Raw genomic sequence first — 18670 nt, 5'->3', positions numbered from 1 at the left:
TTTTTGTAGATTCAGTTCTAGGTAGTCATTAACTTGATCTTGGTATTTCTGAGGTCCGGAGAATAACCATCTTGCCTACCGATAACATAAACTAGGAAAAATGCTCAGGCAGATTTCAATTTAAAATGGATTCATCGAACTACCACTACTTAACTTATTGAATTCACTTCCCATTACTTTCTTCCTCTGTTATTTTAAAGTGACACAGATCCTTTTGGAATACTGGATGTTGAACTCTGCACCTGGCATTGGCAATAAAAGAGAGAGAGAATATTGTTTGCTCAGAAATCCCCTAATGTGTTCTAAAAAGCAAACATTCCAATGTTTCAAGGAAGAATGAAGAACACACATTTTAAAGCATAGTCTAAGGGGACTGCAGTTCACATGATGTTTTCATGTCATCAATTGATCATCAGTAGATGGCACTAACAATTATTTTATTTCTTTGACTGCTTTATTAATATTTAAGTTTTATATGATGTCATCTGTGTTTTTTCAGTATGAAACTATTATTTAAATATATTTAAGCTTTTGGTAAAGCCTAAAAGTGTTTAAAACATTGTAAAACTTAACTCCATGTGCTATTAAACTTTAATATTTTATAATATTAAAATGCAGGGACATTCTACACTGTATGGTTGTTTGGTCTTAGAATATGCCCCTCTGAGCTTGTTGTTTAGTACTGTCTTTGACCTGTTACACTTATACAGTACAGTTCCTTCCTGAATCTGAGTGCTTTATAAATATTAGCTACACCATTCCCCTGTGAAGTAAAGGGATATATAAAAATATATCCCGTACATATATATTCAGTATATAAAAAGATTGATATAATTTTAACAGAATATGTTCCTTTGACATAATAGAGAACAAGCTGGTACAACTGATCCCTTTCGGGATACATTTGAAGGTTAAGTAGCTACAGATCTCAACTAATCCAGTGTAATCTCCTATTACTAAATGGATGCCTACATTCACATTCATAGCACAGCGCACACAACTGCCTGGGAATAAAAGTTTTTAGATTTTGTTCATATCAATTTTGTTGGAAGGAAGCCATGTATCTGATAGTTTGTTTATGCATCGTGATTAGCTTTTTTGAAGAAGTAAACAGTTTTTGTCCTTCACAATGCACTTGCATTTACCACGGCAGAAGTGATGGCACTGGAACGAGGTATGCTTTTCTTGCCGTTACACAACATAATTGTAGGAAAATAGAGTGGAAATTTAGAATAACCTTCTCTGATACCACGGATTGTGTAGTTTCAGTTTGTGTACTTTTTAGATGTACAAAGGGGGGAAATTTAGTGCATTTTTATGCCACTTTTAGATCATAAGCAATGTGCATGGATGTGAACAGGCAGCAATACTATCTTGTCTTATTGGTTTTTACTTAGCAGCTGGACACCTTTTACATCTTCCGTTTTTACCAAAATAGACCTCTCTCTGCATTCTAACTTACTAAATGCAGATAGTAACAGAGAGGTAGCCGTATTAGTCTGTAGTCTGACAAAACAAAACAGCAGTCATGTAGCATTTTAAAGACTAACAAAATGATTTATTAGGTGATGAGCTTTTGTGGGACAGACCCATTTCAGATTTGAAGAAGTGGGTCTGTTCCATGAAAGCTCATCATCTAATAAATAATTTTGTTAGCCTTTAAAATGATACATGACTGCTGTTTTGTTTCAATGCAGATAATTCATTTAAAATTCCATTTCTCAAACCAGTGTAACATGGTGTGTTAATCCTGGTTTTATTTCTTTTGCTCTGTAGGAAAATCACTTTGACAACAGAAAAAGTACTGTTATAAAGGAAAAGCTTAGCCACTTTGAAATGTTTTACAGCAAATGCACTGAATGTTGTATTGTTGCTCATTTGGGAATTTACAGTTTCAACTAGTTTTATTCTTGTACTATATCTAGTACAAAGTTTGGGTGGGGAGAAAGGGAAATAGGTGCTCTAATACATAGGGAGAGAAAAGAGACATTTACTTCTTTGGTCAAAATTCTCAAACCCAGGTGTCTAGACTCTTGAATCCATATGTAGGCATTTAAAATAAATTGGAATGGCCTAATTTTCAGAAGTTCTGGAGAAACCCAAAGAAGCACCACTAAAATCAATGGAAGTAGACAGTGCACAGGACCTCTGAAAATTAGGCCACTTCTATTTAGGTGCCTAAATGTGGATTTAGAAGCTTATGTTTAAGCACTCAGTTTGAAAAAAAGTGACATTTTTCTGTAATTTCAATCTACAGGACTTTCAAAAGTAAAGTTCCACATATATATTTTCTCTAGTGCCTTAAATATCTGATATTGCCACTCCTGCAGAAAAATGAGAAGCAAATGCCACAACGAATTGCAGATGTGTTATGAAAATGGGGGTCAAATAAAGACCTGTTTTTGAATTATGTTGCTAGCCCTAAAATGACTGGATAAAAGATAGCATTTAAATTGCTCTGGACTTAATGCAGCAGTATCAGTAATATTTTATGTTCACTTGCTCTTTAGAAAGTAGTCTACTTCTTTATTGCCTATCTTTAAAACATGAGGACTGCACCTGATCTGCTATTTTGTTGGTAGTATTAGTAGAAAACGTATAAATATGTAATTGAGACTTTAATATGCATTTGAGATGCAAGTCTCCAGTAATTAAATGTAGATCTCTTTGTTGTTTGGTGCTAGGTCTGTGCTGTGTAATGATCCTGATATGTTTGAGATCCCTGTGAATGTTCCTGTGGACACAGTAAAACTTCGTGTGGAAAAGACTGTGATACGAAGGATTCCTTCTGAAGCCTTTTACTACTTGGTGGACCTTAAATACCTGTGGGTTACCTACAACTGTGTGGCTAACATTGATGCCAGCAGTTTTTATAACTTGAAGCAGCTGCATGAATTGCGTCTGGATGGGAATTTGCTGTCGAGTTTCCCTTGGGAATCTCTTGTGGAGATGCCCAACTTACGAACCCTTGATTTACATAACAACAAATTGACCAGCATTCCAGTGGAGGCTGGTAGGTATCTGAGAAACCTTACCTACCTGGACATATCCAGCAACAAACTAACCACCTTGCCATCAGACCTAATGGACATGTGGCCACCCTTCTCAGAAGCAACACTATCCAAAAACACAGATCCAGCAACACAGAGGCTCATATTGGGTAAGCCACAGGGACATTGGATTCCTTATTAAAATGTATCTAAATATTCACCTTCATAGGGGAGCAGTGTAATGTAGTGGGTAAGACCCACAACTGGTTGTCATCAGATCTGGGTTCCAATATTGATTTTTTCAGCTACTTTGTTGTGTTGGGTGCGTATTCCTACCTTTGTCACCTGCAAAGTGTAGATATTCAGAGTTGCCCCCTTCATAAAACATTTTGGTATCTCGAGATTAAAAGTGCTAAGTAAATATTGCTGAAATCCTTCCTGTGAGGGTACAGTGAATAGAATCTTCAACTACCATAAAAACTTAACTCTTGTTTCTTGTTCCAGTTGATACATACAACTGATCCCCTGAACTCTGGGCTCCAGATGGCTTTATGCTGGTGTAATGTTATAGGCTTCAGTGCACTTATTCCTGAATTACACTGGTGTAAGAGAGAGGAGAATCAGCCCTGTGGCTTCTAAAGATCCCATGGGACTTTTTACAGCAGTAATAGTAGAAGTAGCAGTTGTAAGTGTGTTGAAACTGGTGCTCTAGTCAAACTCAGTTTTGCACAATTATATCCTGCACATTGGAAGGTGTTCCCTAATTTGTTTGTAGTCTAGACCAATTCATACCCATCTTGTCTGCACCAATCGCCTTCTGCTCCCTGACCCCCATTCCTAATCTTGTGTTTTATCTGCCAGTCCTACTTAACAATTGCATAATATCATCAGGTAACTTCAGTTACTAGTTTCTTTCCTTTTGTTACTTTTCCATGTATCTACTTTTATCCTTTTAAAACAACAGGAGAGCTACCATCAAATGACCACTTAGCTCTCCATGAAAAAACACCAGTAAGTCCATACATCACAGCTTGGGAACCTCTTTTCCGTACTTGTAATTAAATACCACTGTGTAATGTTGCGTTTAGTGGCTGTGTTCCACTGCAGAGGTCTGATTCTGCAAACCTTTATTTGGCTAGGTGTCGTCATCATGAATCAGAACTAATTTGTGTCCATTTTGCTGATACTTATGAGGAACTCTGTGCATGTGTGTGATCCTAGTGAGTTATTTGTATGCATACATGTGTGCAGAATAGAGGCCAGAGTTTGTAAAATGCTTAGGGATCGTACAGGGTAAAAGGAGCAATAACCATGTAATGTATTGTATATCAATACTGATATGTTAATTTGCTACACATTTAATCTAAATTAGAATTTCAATTCAACAATAGAGTGAAACAGCTTATATTATTCTATTTGCTGCCTGCTCTATATTTTAAATATTTTTACTGATAATGTTTGGGGACAAGCATTGTGTGGGAAATATAAACGCATGACTTAAAATGTTATCATCACACACTTAGCTTTTTGTAATCAGGCATCAGTTCTGTAAATGCTTTAACTAAAACTCATCAGCATCTTTGGATGCTCCAAACAAACTTTGGCGTATGATTTGGTATAATTGGAGGAATTCTCCTCTGCACTTGGTTTTGGTGGATACAGTATGGAAAGGATGGACTGTATGGGCGAGCAAGGGTGGCTGCTGGAACCTGGGATGACCAGTCTTTGAGTTGCTCGGGCTGCTCTAATCTGCACAACTGGTGATGGCTGGTATGTAGCGTGTTCCTTCCCATCTCAGCACACTTCCCCTACACTGAAGGTTACAGGAAGGAGGAGTGTAGAAGCTGGCTCTGGGCATGTCTATACAGCAGCTGGGAATTGCAGTTCCTAGAGCAGGTGGACATGCACGTGCTTTGCCTGCATGAGGTAGTTGGGCCATAGAGGCTCTGGCTAACCACTGGGGTACATGCTTCTTTACTGAGCTCCAGGCTATGCTCTGCTGCCAGTACCATTGTAGCTACACCACTGTTTTTAAGTTCTAGCTTGAGTGGCTCTAGTGTAATTATATCTACTTGTGCTGGGGAGCTAAACCTCCCAGGTGCTGTATAAGTCCGCTCTAAACCTAATTTCCCCCATATCAGAATCCTCACTGAGGGAGATCTAGCCAGCAGTGGCGCCAACAGCTGCTGTGGGCCCAGGGGCAAGGTGGGGGGAAGGAGGGCTGCCTTCTCGCCCCCCAGAAGGAAAGGGTAAGGATTAGGGTAGTCAGCCCTGGGGACACCAACCCCCATCCCCCATGCTTCCTCAGAGCCACACACGGAGTGGCAGCGCAGCGTGCTGCAGCATTTCAAAGGGCCCCAGAGCTCTGGCTGCTTCGCTAGTGGTGGCTGGAGCTCTGGCCCCTTTGAAATGCCAGGCCTGGGGTCAACTGACCCTTTGCCTCCCTGCTTCCCACCACTGGTGTTCCTGCTAGCCAGCTTGCAGTCTGTCAATGCACTGGCCTTGCTAGGCAAAGATACTGGAATCTGGCAGAGTGCTTGCAGGCCCTATGTAAACTTTCCTCAGCAATCTTTGTCAACATCCTTTAATCCTGCCAAGCTGTGCTTCTGTTCTGTGGAGCCCATGGGATCGATTGTGCTCCATTATGCAACGATTTTATACTGTGCAAAAATGCCCTCAGGGGAATTAGCAGCAGACCTGTAGCTCATTTTCATTTGGGAACGAAGTCTGGATTTAACTCTCTCCAGAGCTGAAAGAACTGTCCCCTTCAGGCATCAATTCGCCTCTTGTTGTTGATCCTGTGTTCCATGGAGATGGTATGCAGTTATATAGACTTACATACTCGAGTAAAATACTCCGAAAATAAAATGATTTCTTGATTTAAAATTTGGAGCAACTATAAATTAGGTTACATGTGAACAACTCACTTCATTTCCAATCATTACCAAAGTCATTTTTGTGAGTGTATTGTGAGCCACATGGGGAGAGGGAAGGACAGGGAGCTAGTGGGGAAAAGAGGCTATTAATGTATTACGTGAAGCCACTGACTGAGCCGCTGCCGCTATGTAGCAGCAAAGCACGGGCTGCAGATGGAGCAATGATTGTTACACAGTTAATAAAAGCGTGAACAAGCGGATCTCCAGAGGGCATTTTAAGAGTCATTCTGCCTTTGGGATTGTTCCAGGACAAGTCCACAATCCCCTTCCCATTAACCCATCAGCGTCTTTATTGATTGCACAACTCTAGCACCAAGAGCCTTGGTCACATTTCTCACACATGCGTGTGCACATTCCCATTGCAGGAGTCTCACCCTCAGGTCTGCATCAAAGGGACAGAGCTGTTAGTACTGGCTAGATTTTAGGCTCTGGTGATGATTTCAGGATTTGGTGCCTTTTCTGCTGTACTGCTGTGGCTTAAATGCACCATGTAAAGTAGAATTATTTATGAGCCTGAACATTTGACCATCTTCTTCAGTTCTCCAGGCAGAGGAGATTCTCCATAGGAGCCTGGTAAAGAGAGACCAATGGCTCTGTGGCATTGCCTTCTCTGCCATCTCCTGGAAGCTCTGCTGGGGCACATTGAGGCTGTCAGGGCTATGAGAGAAGCACAAGAGCAGCAGTTCTGTGGGAGTGTCTGCTGTGATTCCATGTCTTCATTCCTTCTGCTTGAGTCTGTGCTAAAACTCTGTTTCTGCATTCCTCAGAGAGGCTGTCCTGCAAGTGGTAAAAGTGCTCCTGCAGGAACCAGGTGGACAAGTTAAAGGAGGGGCCTGAGGATCTGAGCTCGCAGTGGACTTACGCTTCACTTCTTCAGAGACATGCAGTTCTCTGCCCCTTCTGGTCTAGATAATTTGATGAAAACTCTGCAAAGGGATCCTGAAGAGAGTCCTGGGTTTTTTGTTTCCCTCCTGCTGGAGCACTGCAGCTGAAAGCATAGTGTCACTGGGAGCTGAAACTCAGTGCTTTCTAGCAGTATTTACAGCAAACTGTTGAAGTCTTGCCAGTAAAATATCAGTCAGGGTTCTGCACTAGGTGAGCAATGGTTGGCAGAAGCAGTTCCCTTCCTGCTTTCAGGAAAACAAAATGGTTTGCTGGGTGCTTAAACAAAACAAAAGCCCAAACCAAGTGATTTTTAACATTCAGCAGGCTATAATAGCTGCAATCTCAAAGGAAACCTGAGAAGGAGCATGAAGGTGAACAGTCCCTTCCTAAATCTTCAGGCAGTGTGACTGACTGTGCACCTGGAAGACCAGAAGCTACTTAGGTATGGCTGACAAGAACGTGTCCTTTACTCTTGCTTGATCCATTTTCCTTGTGTAACGCCGATGGACCGGGGTCACTGGCACCAGGGACTGAATCTGTGATCATAGGGGCTAAAGCCCTGTGCTCTACCGCATGAGCTAAAGACCAGCTGGCTCTTAGCCGAGGCTGTGGAGCAGAGACTTCACTCACCCTAGTATGAGGTCTCAGTGTCTGTGGGTACTTCACTTGGATTTCTTAATTTGGGCACCAAGAGCTCAATCTTGCTCCCACTGAGCACACTGTGGTCTCAAATCAGAGGCAAGTGCAGTGGTAATATCTTTCCCCCTTATGGTCTAGAGCTCCCTTAAGAGGGCAAAGGAATACAGCATATGACAGAGCTGCATTTCCATGTGTCAAGGACTCTGAATGCAGCAGAACCACTGGGCTTCTGGCAGAGTGCACTGGCCAAGCAGCTGAGAAGACTCCCTGCTTCCAGGGGCCTGCTCTTTAGTGATTGTTTCCATGGCACCGAGGCATGTAGCCGCATGCAGAGAGGGAAGCACAGGGAGCTGGTGGGGAAAAGAGGCTATTAATGTATTACATGAAGCCACTGACTAAGCCACTGTCCCCATAGAGCAGCAAAGCAGGGGCTGCAGATGGAATTGCAATTACAGACAAGGCCACAAGGGCAGGGAGGGGGAATAAGGAAGCAGCTAACCCAGGGCCTGGCAATTTAAAAGGGCCTGGAGCCCCTGGCTGCCACTGTTGCTACTGCAGCCAGAGTTCTGGGCCTTTTAAATTGCTGCTAGATCTTTGGGTGGTGTGTGCTGGGTTGCACTGAGGTCTGGGAGGAGGAGGCTAGCCCCCATCTGCTCCCTTTCTGCCTGAAGCTCTGTGCACTCTGGGGACCCAGAGCTGAGCCCCTTTCCCCATTTGCCCAGGATATGGCAAAGTCTGTCACCAGCCCTTTACAGAGAGCCTTGGGTATGCCAGCTGGGGTGGAGGAGACATCACCTGCTAATGTACATCTCAGTTTTGTTTTGAACTTCAAATATATTATTTATTGCTACTTTTCCACCCAGTAAAAGAGGAAAAATGAGCATTTAATTGCTCTTTGAAGCTGGTTATTGATTTACAAAGAAAATGTCCTATAGGCCTCACCTCAGAGTTAAAGTCCATATTGACACAATGGCACTACTGGGGCAGGGGAACTGTTTATCAAATAGGAAGGACGGCATCAGTGTATTCTTCTGTGATACACCGTGGAGTATATAATTCATAATTGTAGTTATGGGTGGTTCTTTACCATTGATGGGGATGAATAACAAATGAGTTACTGAGGAAACAAATTATTTGAGTATATTGTTATCACTGCAGCATCCAGGCTTTTCTCCAAATGAATCGGATAAGTACGCTTTGTGGGATGTGTCCATTTTCAGTCCAGTTGCACAGAAAACCTATTATAGTCCATTAGGCAGGAAATGTTATCTGTTCATTATATCGTGTTGCCACCACATCTTATCCATGTATGGCAAATCCATGCTTATTGAGCAACAATTTTAAGTATTGGTTTCATATTAGAGGAAAACCCTGGCTCACAACCAGCTGCAAATAGCCACAATGTGATTGAAGAAAGTACCTCCTCAGAAATCAGTGTTGGACCTGTGGAATTGAAACAGTGGTAATGAATCATCTGCAAATAATTGCATTTTGTCTGGCTGCACTGAAAACAATTATCTCAGAACTATTAGCTAACTTACTTATTAGCTAACTCCTCATGGAAGACTAAGAAAAGATGGTAGTTCACTGTTCTATAGAATAGAACAGAGAATCTCTTACCACTCTACATTTCTGATTATATACTTGCCAGAGGTAGCTTAAGACATTCTATCATTTTCTAATAGCTTTACAGATGTTTGGAATAATTTTTAAAGAACTTTATCAGCTTGATTCATAATAAATACCAGGGGGCTTTTCTTAAGCTATCATTAGATGTGATTGGTTACATGTTTTATTTCTGGAGAATAACTTTTTTCTTCTTGGATATTAGTCAAAAAACTGTTACACTTACAGTTTCAATGACATGAGGGAGACATTTCTGATGAAGATGCTGAGAAATGTATGTGGTGATTGACTTTGTGTTCTGGTACACAGCAAAATTTATTATCTAAGATCCCTATTATAGTAAACCTTGTTTTGTCTTTGTCAATATTTATCTCTCATGTCAATAAATCTTAATATTGTCACAGTTAAAATCAAGATTTGCTTATTATATAATTAGTGAAGGCTAAATAATGCTTAGCATTCCATTGGAAATGTAAGTGTTGAGGCTGTGACTTTACCAGTGTTTTCTATAAATGGCAAATGAATTTCCTGAGATTCCTCCTTACCTCCTTCTGCTTTTAAAGGCTCTTCAGCTCTCTGTCTCTCCTATGTGGCTCATCCATTGCTTTGCTGCTTTTGTGTCTGACTTTCACTTTTCACTATCCTTCATGAAGTCGTCTCATCCTTTTTATCATTCTTTGAAACAAGATCTGTTAATTTAGATTGCTGTTTACAGATGGGAAGCCAGAGCTACATTTCTATTTTCAGTCTCATTAGTATCTAATGGAGATGCAATGAAACTTACCCCCTGTTTATTTTGTGGGTTCATGTAACTCTGGATATATATTGAAAATGTGAGCATAATCCTTAAAAGATGGATGTTTGGGAGCTGCAAAGTTAACAGTAGGACACTGAAGACACAAGGTAGGGGTGAACAAACCAATCTCTAGAGTTCTGGTAAAGTTAATTCAAGGGATTTGTGGTTTATTAATAACTTTTCAAATCACAGAAGCTTCTGAAGGTCTCCTGTTCATTTGGATTGTACAACCTTTGTGCAAGACTGATAAAAGGATTGTTAGTCATCCTCTTACAGTTTCACAAGACAGCCATAAGCAATTATTTTTTCTGTTTTTAATTTTTTCATTTTTTGAGTGCCATCATATTTTTTTGAATATTTGTCTTAGCCTCAGCTTCTCTGGGTGTCTTTGATTCCCTTTCCTTCCCTTCCCCATCCTCCAAACCAATTTGTGCCTCCTGAAACTGAACTGAGTGCAAGGGGAACAAAGAAGTAAAATGTGGGTTGATTGTGCAGCCTTGTACATATTACTTGTGATGGGAGGGTGAGGGAAGGCAATTGGATTTCAAAGAGCCACCAGTCTGTACCTGCAGGTGCAGGAGTCTAGTTATAGTATTCAGAAAGAGGCAAGGAGGGTGGATCTGGTATTCTACAGCTTTCTCCAGTCACAAAATACAGTGCTTCCAAATGATCTGGAACCCTCAAGGCTAAGCTAAATAGCCATAGCAACGAAGGGTCCTGTGGCACCTTATAGACTAACAGAAAAGTTTTGAGCATGAGCTTTTGTGAGCACAGACTCACTTCATCAGATGCTGGTCTTGGAAATCTGCAGATTTCCAAGACCAGCATCTGATGAAGTGAGTCTGTGCTCACGCTCAAAACTTTTCTGTTAGTTTATAAGGTGCCACAGGACCCTTTGTTGCTGTTACAGATCCAGACTAACATGGTTACCCCTCTGATACTAAATAGCCATGTGACCTTGTTACCTTATTTTTGCTTCCTTTTCTCTTCTGTTCTTTCTCAGAGGGGTAGCCACTTTAGTCTGTAGCTGCAAGAACAATGAGGAGTCCTGTGGCACTTAAGGCTATGTCTCCATGGCAGAGCTATATTGGGATACCAAGATATCCTAAAATAGCTACCCTGCATCTTTGAAATGTGCCCATTATTTCCGAATATTTTTGGAAATAAAGGGTGTGCTATTTCAGCATCCCTGTACTCCTCATTGCAGGAGTAGTAAGGGATGCTTTGAAATAGCACATTATTGGCCATGTCTACACTATTCCAAAACGGCCATGCAAATGGCCATTTGGAAGTTTACTAACGAAGCACTGAAATACATATTCAGTGCCTCATTAGAATGCCGGCGGCCGCAGCACTTCAAAATTGCCAAGGCTTGCTGCTTTGTGGCTTGTCCAGACAGGAGTCCTTTTCGAAAGGACCCCTGTTTGGACGAGCCATGCAGCGGTGAGCCACGGCAATTTTGAAGTGCCATGGCGACCAACATTCTAATGAGGTTCTGAATATGTATTTCAGCTCTTCATTAGTAAACTTTGAAATGGTCATTTCAAAGTTTTGGGATCGTGTAGACATAGCCATTATGTCTAATAGTTCTTGGGGGGAGCGGTAGCTCGGTGGTTTGAGCATTGGCCTGCTAAACCCAGGGTTGTGAGCTCAGTTCTTGAGGAGGCTGTTGAGGTGTCTGGGCAAATAGAAGAAAAATCTGTCAGGGATGGTGTTTGGTCCTTCCAAGAGGACAGGAGACTAGACTCAAAGACCTCTTGAGGTCCCTTCCAGTTGTATGAGATGTGTATCTCCATATATCGTATCATTTATATCTAAACGGTGCCAAATGCTAGAATAGCCTGTTTAGGAATAAACTGCATATCTTAAAAAGGTAAATAAGATAGGATGGGCTGATATGAGAAGAATCTTTATATGTCACATACAGCCTAACAACCTCTGGTGAACTGGACAATTAAATTTATATTCAAAGTATGTGCACATGCTCTCTGTCAGGAAATTAGCTTTTTTTAAATACAGTAATTGAATCTGTTTTCTTGGTTTTGCCTATTCCTTTTCTTGTGGGTAATAATTAGTCAATACCTTTAAAATCACTCATGTCTGGAAAGAGTAAGATTGGATTGTGATGTCATAAACTCATGGTCAGGGAATCTCTTCAGGTCAAGTCTTGTTTTAAAAGTGGGATTAGTCAGGGTTTACCACCGTCTTATGCGGTCACTGTCTTTGTGTTTAAGGTAACCTAATGTTGGTTAGCTGGTAAAAAGAAGCATGTTTTTCTACAGGTACAGATTTTTCTGAAAATGCTAAGAGCTGAAAAGCAAATTAGATATTAGGAGAGGGAAAAAGGAAGGTGTTGGTAACATGGAATATTTCCATTTTTTATTTAGTTATTCCTAAAGTTAATGCATCTTTTCATATCGTGAGCTGTGTACTGTCTGGCCTCATTTGGGTTACATCCATGATTAATTTGCCAAACTGTTCATTGTATTCAGTGATAAAAGCTTTCATTGCAAAATAGCAACTTTTTTTTATATCTGTCCATTTATAATGGACCCATTGTGATAGAAATGGGGGCTGTCCTGTATGCCTTACACAAATAGTTTGGGGTGGGAATTAGTTCTGTTTATTGTTAATATTCAAAGGAAATGGAACATTCCAGGGAAATGTGCTCAAAGATCAAAAGTCAAATCAGAAACTATTTAAAGGTGTAAATGAAATGTTGTGTATCAGATCTTCTGCTGGTATAAATCGATATTGCTCTGTTGAAGTCAATAGAGCTATTCTGTCTTACACCAATGCATGATCTGAACCATATTACCATAAACTGGCCACCGTAATTCCCTGAAATCAAAATTACCAAGAGAAGAAATTTCTTCTCACTCATGTTTTTCATAATCAAAGAGTAAATAGTCTGAAGTCAAATTGGGAAAGGCTGAGTCCTCCTGTGCTATAAAAAAATGCTTATATCCTTTTGGCAGTTCCTCTGCCCTCCTCCTCCTCTGCACCTCTCTCTCAACTTTTAAATGTATTGTATTAAGAGATTGGCCTGAATGAGTTCTCTGGGTCCAAACACCCCTAACTTAGTGAAAGTTCAGATCCAGATCTCAGCTTTATTGGCTTAAAACCATCTCTGTTCTATGACAGAAGTGTTGGAATGTGTCTTTAATACATATATCATTGCTCTCTCCCCAACTAAAGGTCAAGCACTGAAAAAGTGCCTGAAAGAGAGAGAGAAGCTTAGGCATTTCATACTCATTGAAGTGATGGAAGGACACCAGAGGAGGGGAAAAAAAAAAAACTACCATAGCTTTTAGAAGATCTTGTATTTGAAGCATCAGCCAAGAAGCCAAATGCTGGTGAAATAACTTACTGGGCAGCAAACCAATGCTGCTCCTTCTGAAGTTGTTTCAAAGCAATGGAAAAATGGTACAATTTAGCACAGAACATGTCTGCTCATGTATCATTTTCTATGCAGGTGTTTGTGGGGAAAATACCAACTATATGTAACAAATGTTATTAAAAATGTTTTAGCTCTCCTTCCTGAATCTCAGAAAAACAAAACAAAACAAAGACAAATTATTTCATGAATTTAAAGGAGGCACACAGCTCTATATTAGCAATTTAGACACTAGAATTACAAAATCCAAATAATGCCTGAAACTCAATGTACACTTTTGTTTTCTGCTTAAGGTTTGCAGGACAATCCATGGTTTTGTGACTGTCGGATTTCAAAGCTAATTGAATTTTCCAAAATAGTGGACACCTCTGTTGTACTTCTAGATCCTCTTGTGGCTTGTAGTGGACCTGAGAGACTGGCAGGAATCTTGTTCCAGAGAGCAGAGCTGGAACAATGTCTTAAACCATCAGTGATGACTTCAGCCACAAAAATCACATCGCCTCTTGGAAGCAATGTGCTGCTACGTTGTGATGCTACTGGATATCCAACACCGCAACTCACCTGGATCAGGTCAGACAATATACCAGTGAACTACACAGGTACTTAGAAATATTAATCATTTGTGCTTGGAAATGATCTTTGAGATAATTATTATGTGTAGTGGAAAACAAATAAGACTTGATATTCACATGGTATTTCAATGATCTGGGCCCAGAATCTCTTCATTCCTGCTTGTGTTGAATCAATCCATATCTGAACATAAACAAGGCATGGAAAAAAGACTGGACAGAAGGGTTTAATTTCAGGATCCCAAAACTGGAGGAGGTGGTTTGGACTTGAAATTTCAGTTTTGTCTTGTGTCTAATACAAAATTCAAGTTAAAAAAGCCAGTGAAGCCATAACCGATCTATTAAAAGCAGCAATTTTTATTATAAGAATTGGTTTTGTCATTAGTTTATTTGAATTACTGTCATTTATCATCAGTATCTTGACTGAATTGTAAACAGTCTGTGAATATCAGATATTGTTTTAATCTTAGAATTATAGAATTCTAGGGTTGGAATGGATATCAGGAGGTCATCTAGTCCAGCCCCTGGCCTAAAGCAGGATCAACCGCAGTTAAATCATCCCAGCCATGACTATGTCAAGCCAGGACTTACAAACATCTAGGGATGGAGATTTTACTACCTCTCTTGGTAACGTATTCCAGTGCTTCACCACCATCCTGGTGAAATAGTTTTTCCTAATATCCAACCTACACCTCTCCCTCTGTAACTTCTGTAACATTGCTCCTTGTTCTGTCATTTGTCACCATTGAGAACAGCCTCTCTCCATCCTCTTTAGAGCTCTCTTTAAGGAAGTTGAAGATTGCTATCAAATTGCCCCTCAGTCTTCTCTTCTGCAAACTAAATAAACCCAAATCCCTCAGCCTCTCCTCATAGGTTATGTGCTCCAGTCCCCTAATTATTTTTATTGCCCTCCGCTGAACGCTCTCCAATGCATTCATATCCTTTCTATACTGGAGGGTCCCAGAACTGGATGCAATACTCCAGATGTGGCCTTACCAGTGCTGAGTAGAGTGGAATAATCACTTCTCTAGATCTGCTGGAAATACGTCTCCTAATGCACCCCAATATGTATCCGTCAATTTTAGTAATTGCATCTAGCAGTTCAGAAGTGATGCTATTTCTAATCAATGGCTTCATTGAAACTCAGATTATATGGCATCTTATTTTACACCTTCAATAATAAATTATGAGAAATTCCTTTTACTCTAAGCATTAAGTTAATGCCTCATTTAAAACACAGTAAGTGTATCCGTGGAAATGAACTGTTACAGTGCAATATTGGAGGCTACCAGTAGATGACACCATGGTTAATGTCTAAGGATTATCTTTGGGATTAGAGGGAGAACCAACAAAAATTAGGAAAATTAAGGAGCTGAGAATAGGGGAAGCTAGTGAGTGTCTGCATAAAATCTTTAGCTCTTAGACAAGTCTGGGAATTGAACTGTTTGTCTCAGAACTCAGTTGTTTTTATAATTCAGAATATGATGATGATTACATATTCACTAGAGGTGTCTTTGAACTCTGGGGTCTGAATTCAAATCCAAACTTTTCCAGAATCTGGGAGCAGAGCTTCTGTAACTGAAATGAACACACACACACACACACACACACACACACACACACACACACACACACACACACACACACACACACACACACACACACACACATTATATTGTTTTTGCTGCTCACATCAGAGCTGCCATTATAGAGCACAGAAATAGTACAGATGCAGATGTCTGTAAGACTGAGATACAATGCATTACAATGGTTTTAATAATTACAGTGCCTGTCTCTCACCCTAGGAGTGTACAGTAATTAAAATCTTTGTAACTCACATAAAAATAGATATATACAAATATTAATTGCGATCTAATTTAATCACTTAAACTTGATTTTTTTAAAATATATGTGGGTTCTTAAGCATCCTAGATAGACAGTTCTGGAGAAGTTCAGTACGCTTGTTCCACCTGGGTTGCTTCCTGTTCCAATCACATGCTCCAATCATGATCTGAGGTCTACCTTTAAGTGAAAAAAGATAATTCAGTTTCCAATATATGTTTAGATTTTAACCTCCCTCGTGGGGTGATGTATAACATTCCTTGATTGCATGGTAGACAATAATTGTAATCGGGGGTTGTACCAGTGCTTTATGTAGTCCAAATGGTGCTTCAGACAGTTGCATCAAGTCCTCTAATGGGTAATTAACCTTATCCATGGGGGAAGTTTCTTGCTAACCCCAGGCACTTCGTTGAAAGTTTTTTCCCCTTAAGCATATAAGGGCTGATGGGTGAACCCTTCAAGAGCATTTAAGTGACTTAGGAGCCAAAGTACAATTTCCTAAAATGACTTAGGCACTTAGAGTTCTAAGTCTTGTTGAAAGTCAGTAGGATTTAAGCTTCCAAAGTCCATGAGATTTAGGCTGCTAAGTCACTTACACACTTTTGAAACTTTAACTTATATCCCTTTAAATAGTTTTGTTTTTGTCTAGTGAAACTGTAGGTATTTTTATTACTTGTATAAATGACGGATTTTGTTTTTGAACCTTACTCTGGGCCGGTCTACACTGAAAACACTGCACTGGCACAGCTGCACTGATGCAGTGGTAGCACTTTACTGACCCTGCTCTGTGTGGACGGGAGAACGCTGTCCTGTTGGCATAGTTGTAATCCACCTCTCCAAGAGGTGCTAGCTCTGTCCTTGGGGGAGACACTCTTGTCGACAGAGCTCTGTCTGCACAGGCTGTTAGGTTTAGTATAACTGTGTCACTCAGGGGGTGTGGATTTTTCACATCCCTAAGTGATGTAGTTATATCAATGTAAGTCTGTTGTGTAGACCAGACCTCAACTCTTTTTTTCCATGGCTATTGTATTGCAGGGAGTTCTGCAATTTGTGTTTAAAATATGACATGTGTAGTTCAGTTGGTTCCTTCTAATATACCGATAACATTGGAGAGGCAGGGACTTACCCTTTTCTTTCTTTTTTTTTTTTTTTTTTTTTTTTTTTTTTCTGTTTAGCTTACTGGTACCCTGTTTTACTACATGTTTCATTTTCCTTTAGTGATTCAAGAAACTCCAGGAGAGGGTGTCAGATGGTCCATAATAAGTTTGACGGGGATTTCGTACAAGGATGCAGGGGACTACAGATGTAAGGCAAAAAATTTGGCAGGAATGGCTGAAGCTGCTGTTACTGTCACTGTGGTTGGTGTTGTCGCTACGAGCGTGTCACCACAAAAGTATGGGAAGAATCTTGGAGGAGACCAACAAAATAATACGCAGGATGAAGCCAAGCAAGAATCTGAAAAAACCACCACACCTCCACCCCTAACATCACTACCCACAACCACGGATGGCACTGAAAGACCAATAAGTGTCAAGATCACAGACACAAAACAATCCAAGTCCATACCTGATGGGAAAAAAAGTTCAAAGGGAGTAACAAATGGCAACAAAAAACAGCCTGAAGAAACAAGCAAAAAGGATGAGGAGACCTCATTGACTGTAGCAGCACTGGCTGAACAGAAAGTCACCATAAAGAACCTAAAAGTCATTAGTGAGACAGATGAAAGAGTTACCTTAACATGGAAAACCATCAATGCCACAACCAGCTCCGCAGTGACTGTATTGTACTCGAAGTATGGTGAGAAAGATATGTTGCCTCTGAGTACAGATCCCAGCAAAAACAAAGTCACAATAGATGGTTTGCAGCCTAGTACACAATACATGGCATGTGTCTGTCCCAAAGGAGTCCCACCTACAAAAGATCAATGCATTGTTTTCTCCACTGATGGAATAAATGATAAAAGCAGTTCTCAGGTTTCCATTTTCGTCATGGCTAGCAGTGCAGCATGTGTGATTATTCTACCGTTAATATTTTTCTTACTTTATAAAGTTTTAAAACTTCGCGGGAAACCAAAATCTGCTAAGGAAGCTGACCTTGCAAAAGAAACTTACGTTAAATTTGAAACACTTTCTCTTAAGCCCCGTTCGGTGGGCACAGGAGGAGAGCTGTGGACTCGAAGAAACACTGATGAGTCAGAGAGACTTCTGCTTTGTTCTCGGTCAAGCATAGACTCTCAGATGACATTCAAAAGTGAGGGCTCCAGATCTGAGTACTTCTGTTGAGTGTAGTATACAGAGAACAACCTGAAGTATGTTAAGAGTAAAACTAATTTCAAACTGCAATCTTGTATCTAAAAGCAGGTCAGTGCCAGTTAGAGATTGCCACTATCAGATAGAGGATCTGATACAACTCAGACTGTTTTGGTGGGAGTGGGGAAGGAAAGATGATTCCTGTATTTGTTTTTGGGTTTTTTTTTTTCTTTTTTTATATCCTGTCATATGTTCTGTGACTTCTGATAAACGATAGTGATGTTTCTTTGGAGAGTAAGTTGAATATAAAATTATTCTGCCTGACTTATGTTCTGTTTTTATTAAATATACTGGTATTATTTTGCTATCTGATTTTATGTGTAAATTTTCCCTCCATTTCTTTTCAAAATATTTGTGTTCTGAAGAGAAGCTTAAACTCTGGCTGTGCTTCAGTTAAACACGGTCACTTCTACTTAATATTTAAAACTATAGATTTTTCTGCTGACATCAACTTGTGCTTCAGATTCTGGAAGATCATGGCATTGTGTAATACCGAGGTCAGCAACCCCCAGCATGTGTGCCAAGAGTGGCACGTGAGCTGGAGCTCAGTCCAGCCCCTCTTCTCCTACGCAGCTGGGAGCCTACTCAAAGCCATGCTGCTTGTGGATTAACAAAAAACCAACTAATGCTACCAACCACCCCATAAATGGTAAAGCTCTGTATCTTTATTGTTGAAGCTGT

General features: G+C 40.3%; 1 protein-coding gene across 1 annotated transcript; it reads left to right on the top strand.

The window, feature by feature from the left end:
• The first annotated feature begins 1058 nt into the window (after positions 1–1058).
• On the top strand, positions 1059–18264 carry LRIT3 (leucine rich repeat, Ig-like and transmembrane domains 3). The gene is made up of 4 exons (XM_074993435.1): positions 1059–1174; positions 2685–3160; positions 13563–13868; positions 16899–18264. The coding sequence occupies exons 1-4, from the start codon at positions 1059–1061 to the stop codon at positions 17960–17962; spliced, it is 1962 nt and encodes a 653-aa protein (XP_074849536.1). The 3' UTR covers positions 17963–18264.
• The last annotated feature ends 406 nt before the right edge of the window (positions 18265–18670 follow it).

Source organism: Carettochelys insculpta, chromosome 4, assembly GCF_033958435.1.
Source record: "Carettochelys insculpta isolate YL-2023 chromosome 4, ASM3395843v1, whole genome shotgun sequence".
Taxonomy (NCBI): domain Eukaryota; kingdom Metazoa; phylum Chordata; order Testudines; family Carettochelyidae; genus Carettochelys; species Carettochelys insculpta.
This window is presented reverse-complemented; position numbering and strand designations above follow the sequence as displayed.

Coding starts and splice junctions, on each gene's coding strand:
- LRIT3 (XM_074993435.1), top strand. CDS start 1,059: ATGTATCTGATAGTTTGTTTATGCATCGTGATTAGCTTTTTTGAAGAA. Junction 1,175..2,684: donor AGTGATGGCACTGGAACGAG/GTATGCTTTTCT, acceptor GTTTGGTGCTAG/GTCTGTGCTGTGTAATGATC. Junction 3,161..13,562: donor AACACAGAGGCTCATATTGG/GTAAGCCACAGG, acceptor TTTCTGCTTAAG/GTTTGCAGGACAATCCATGG.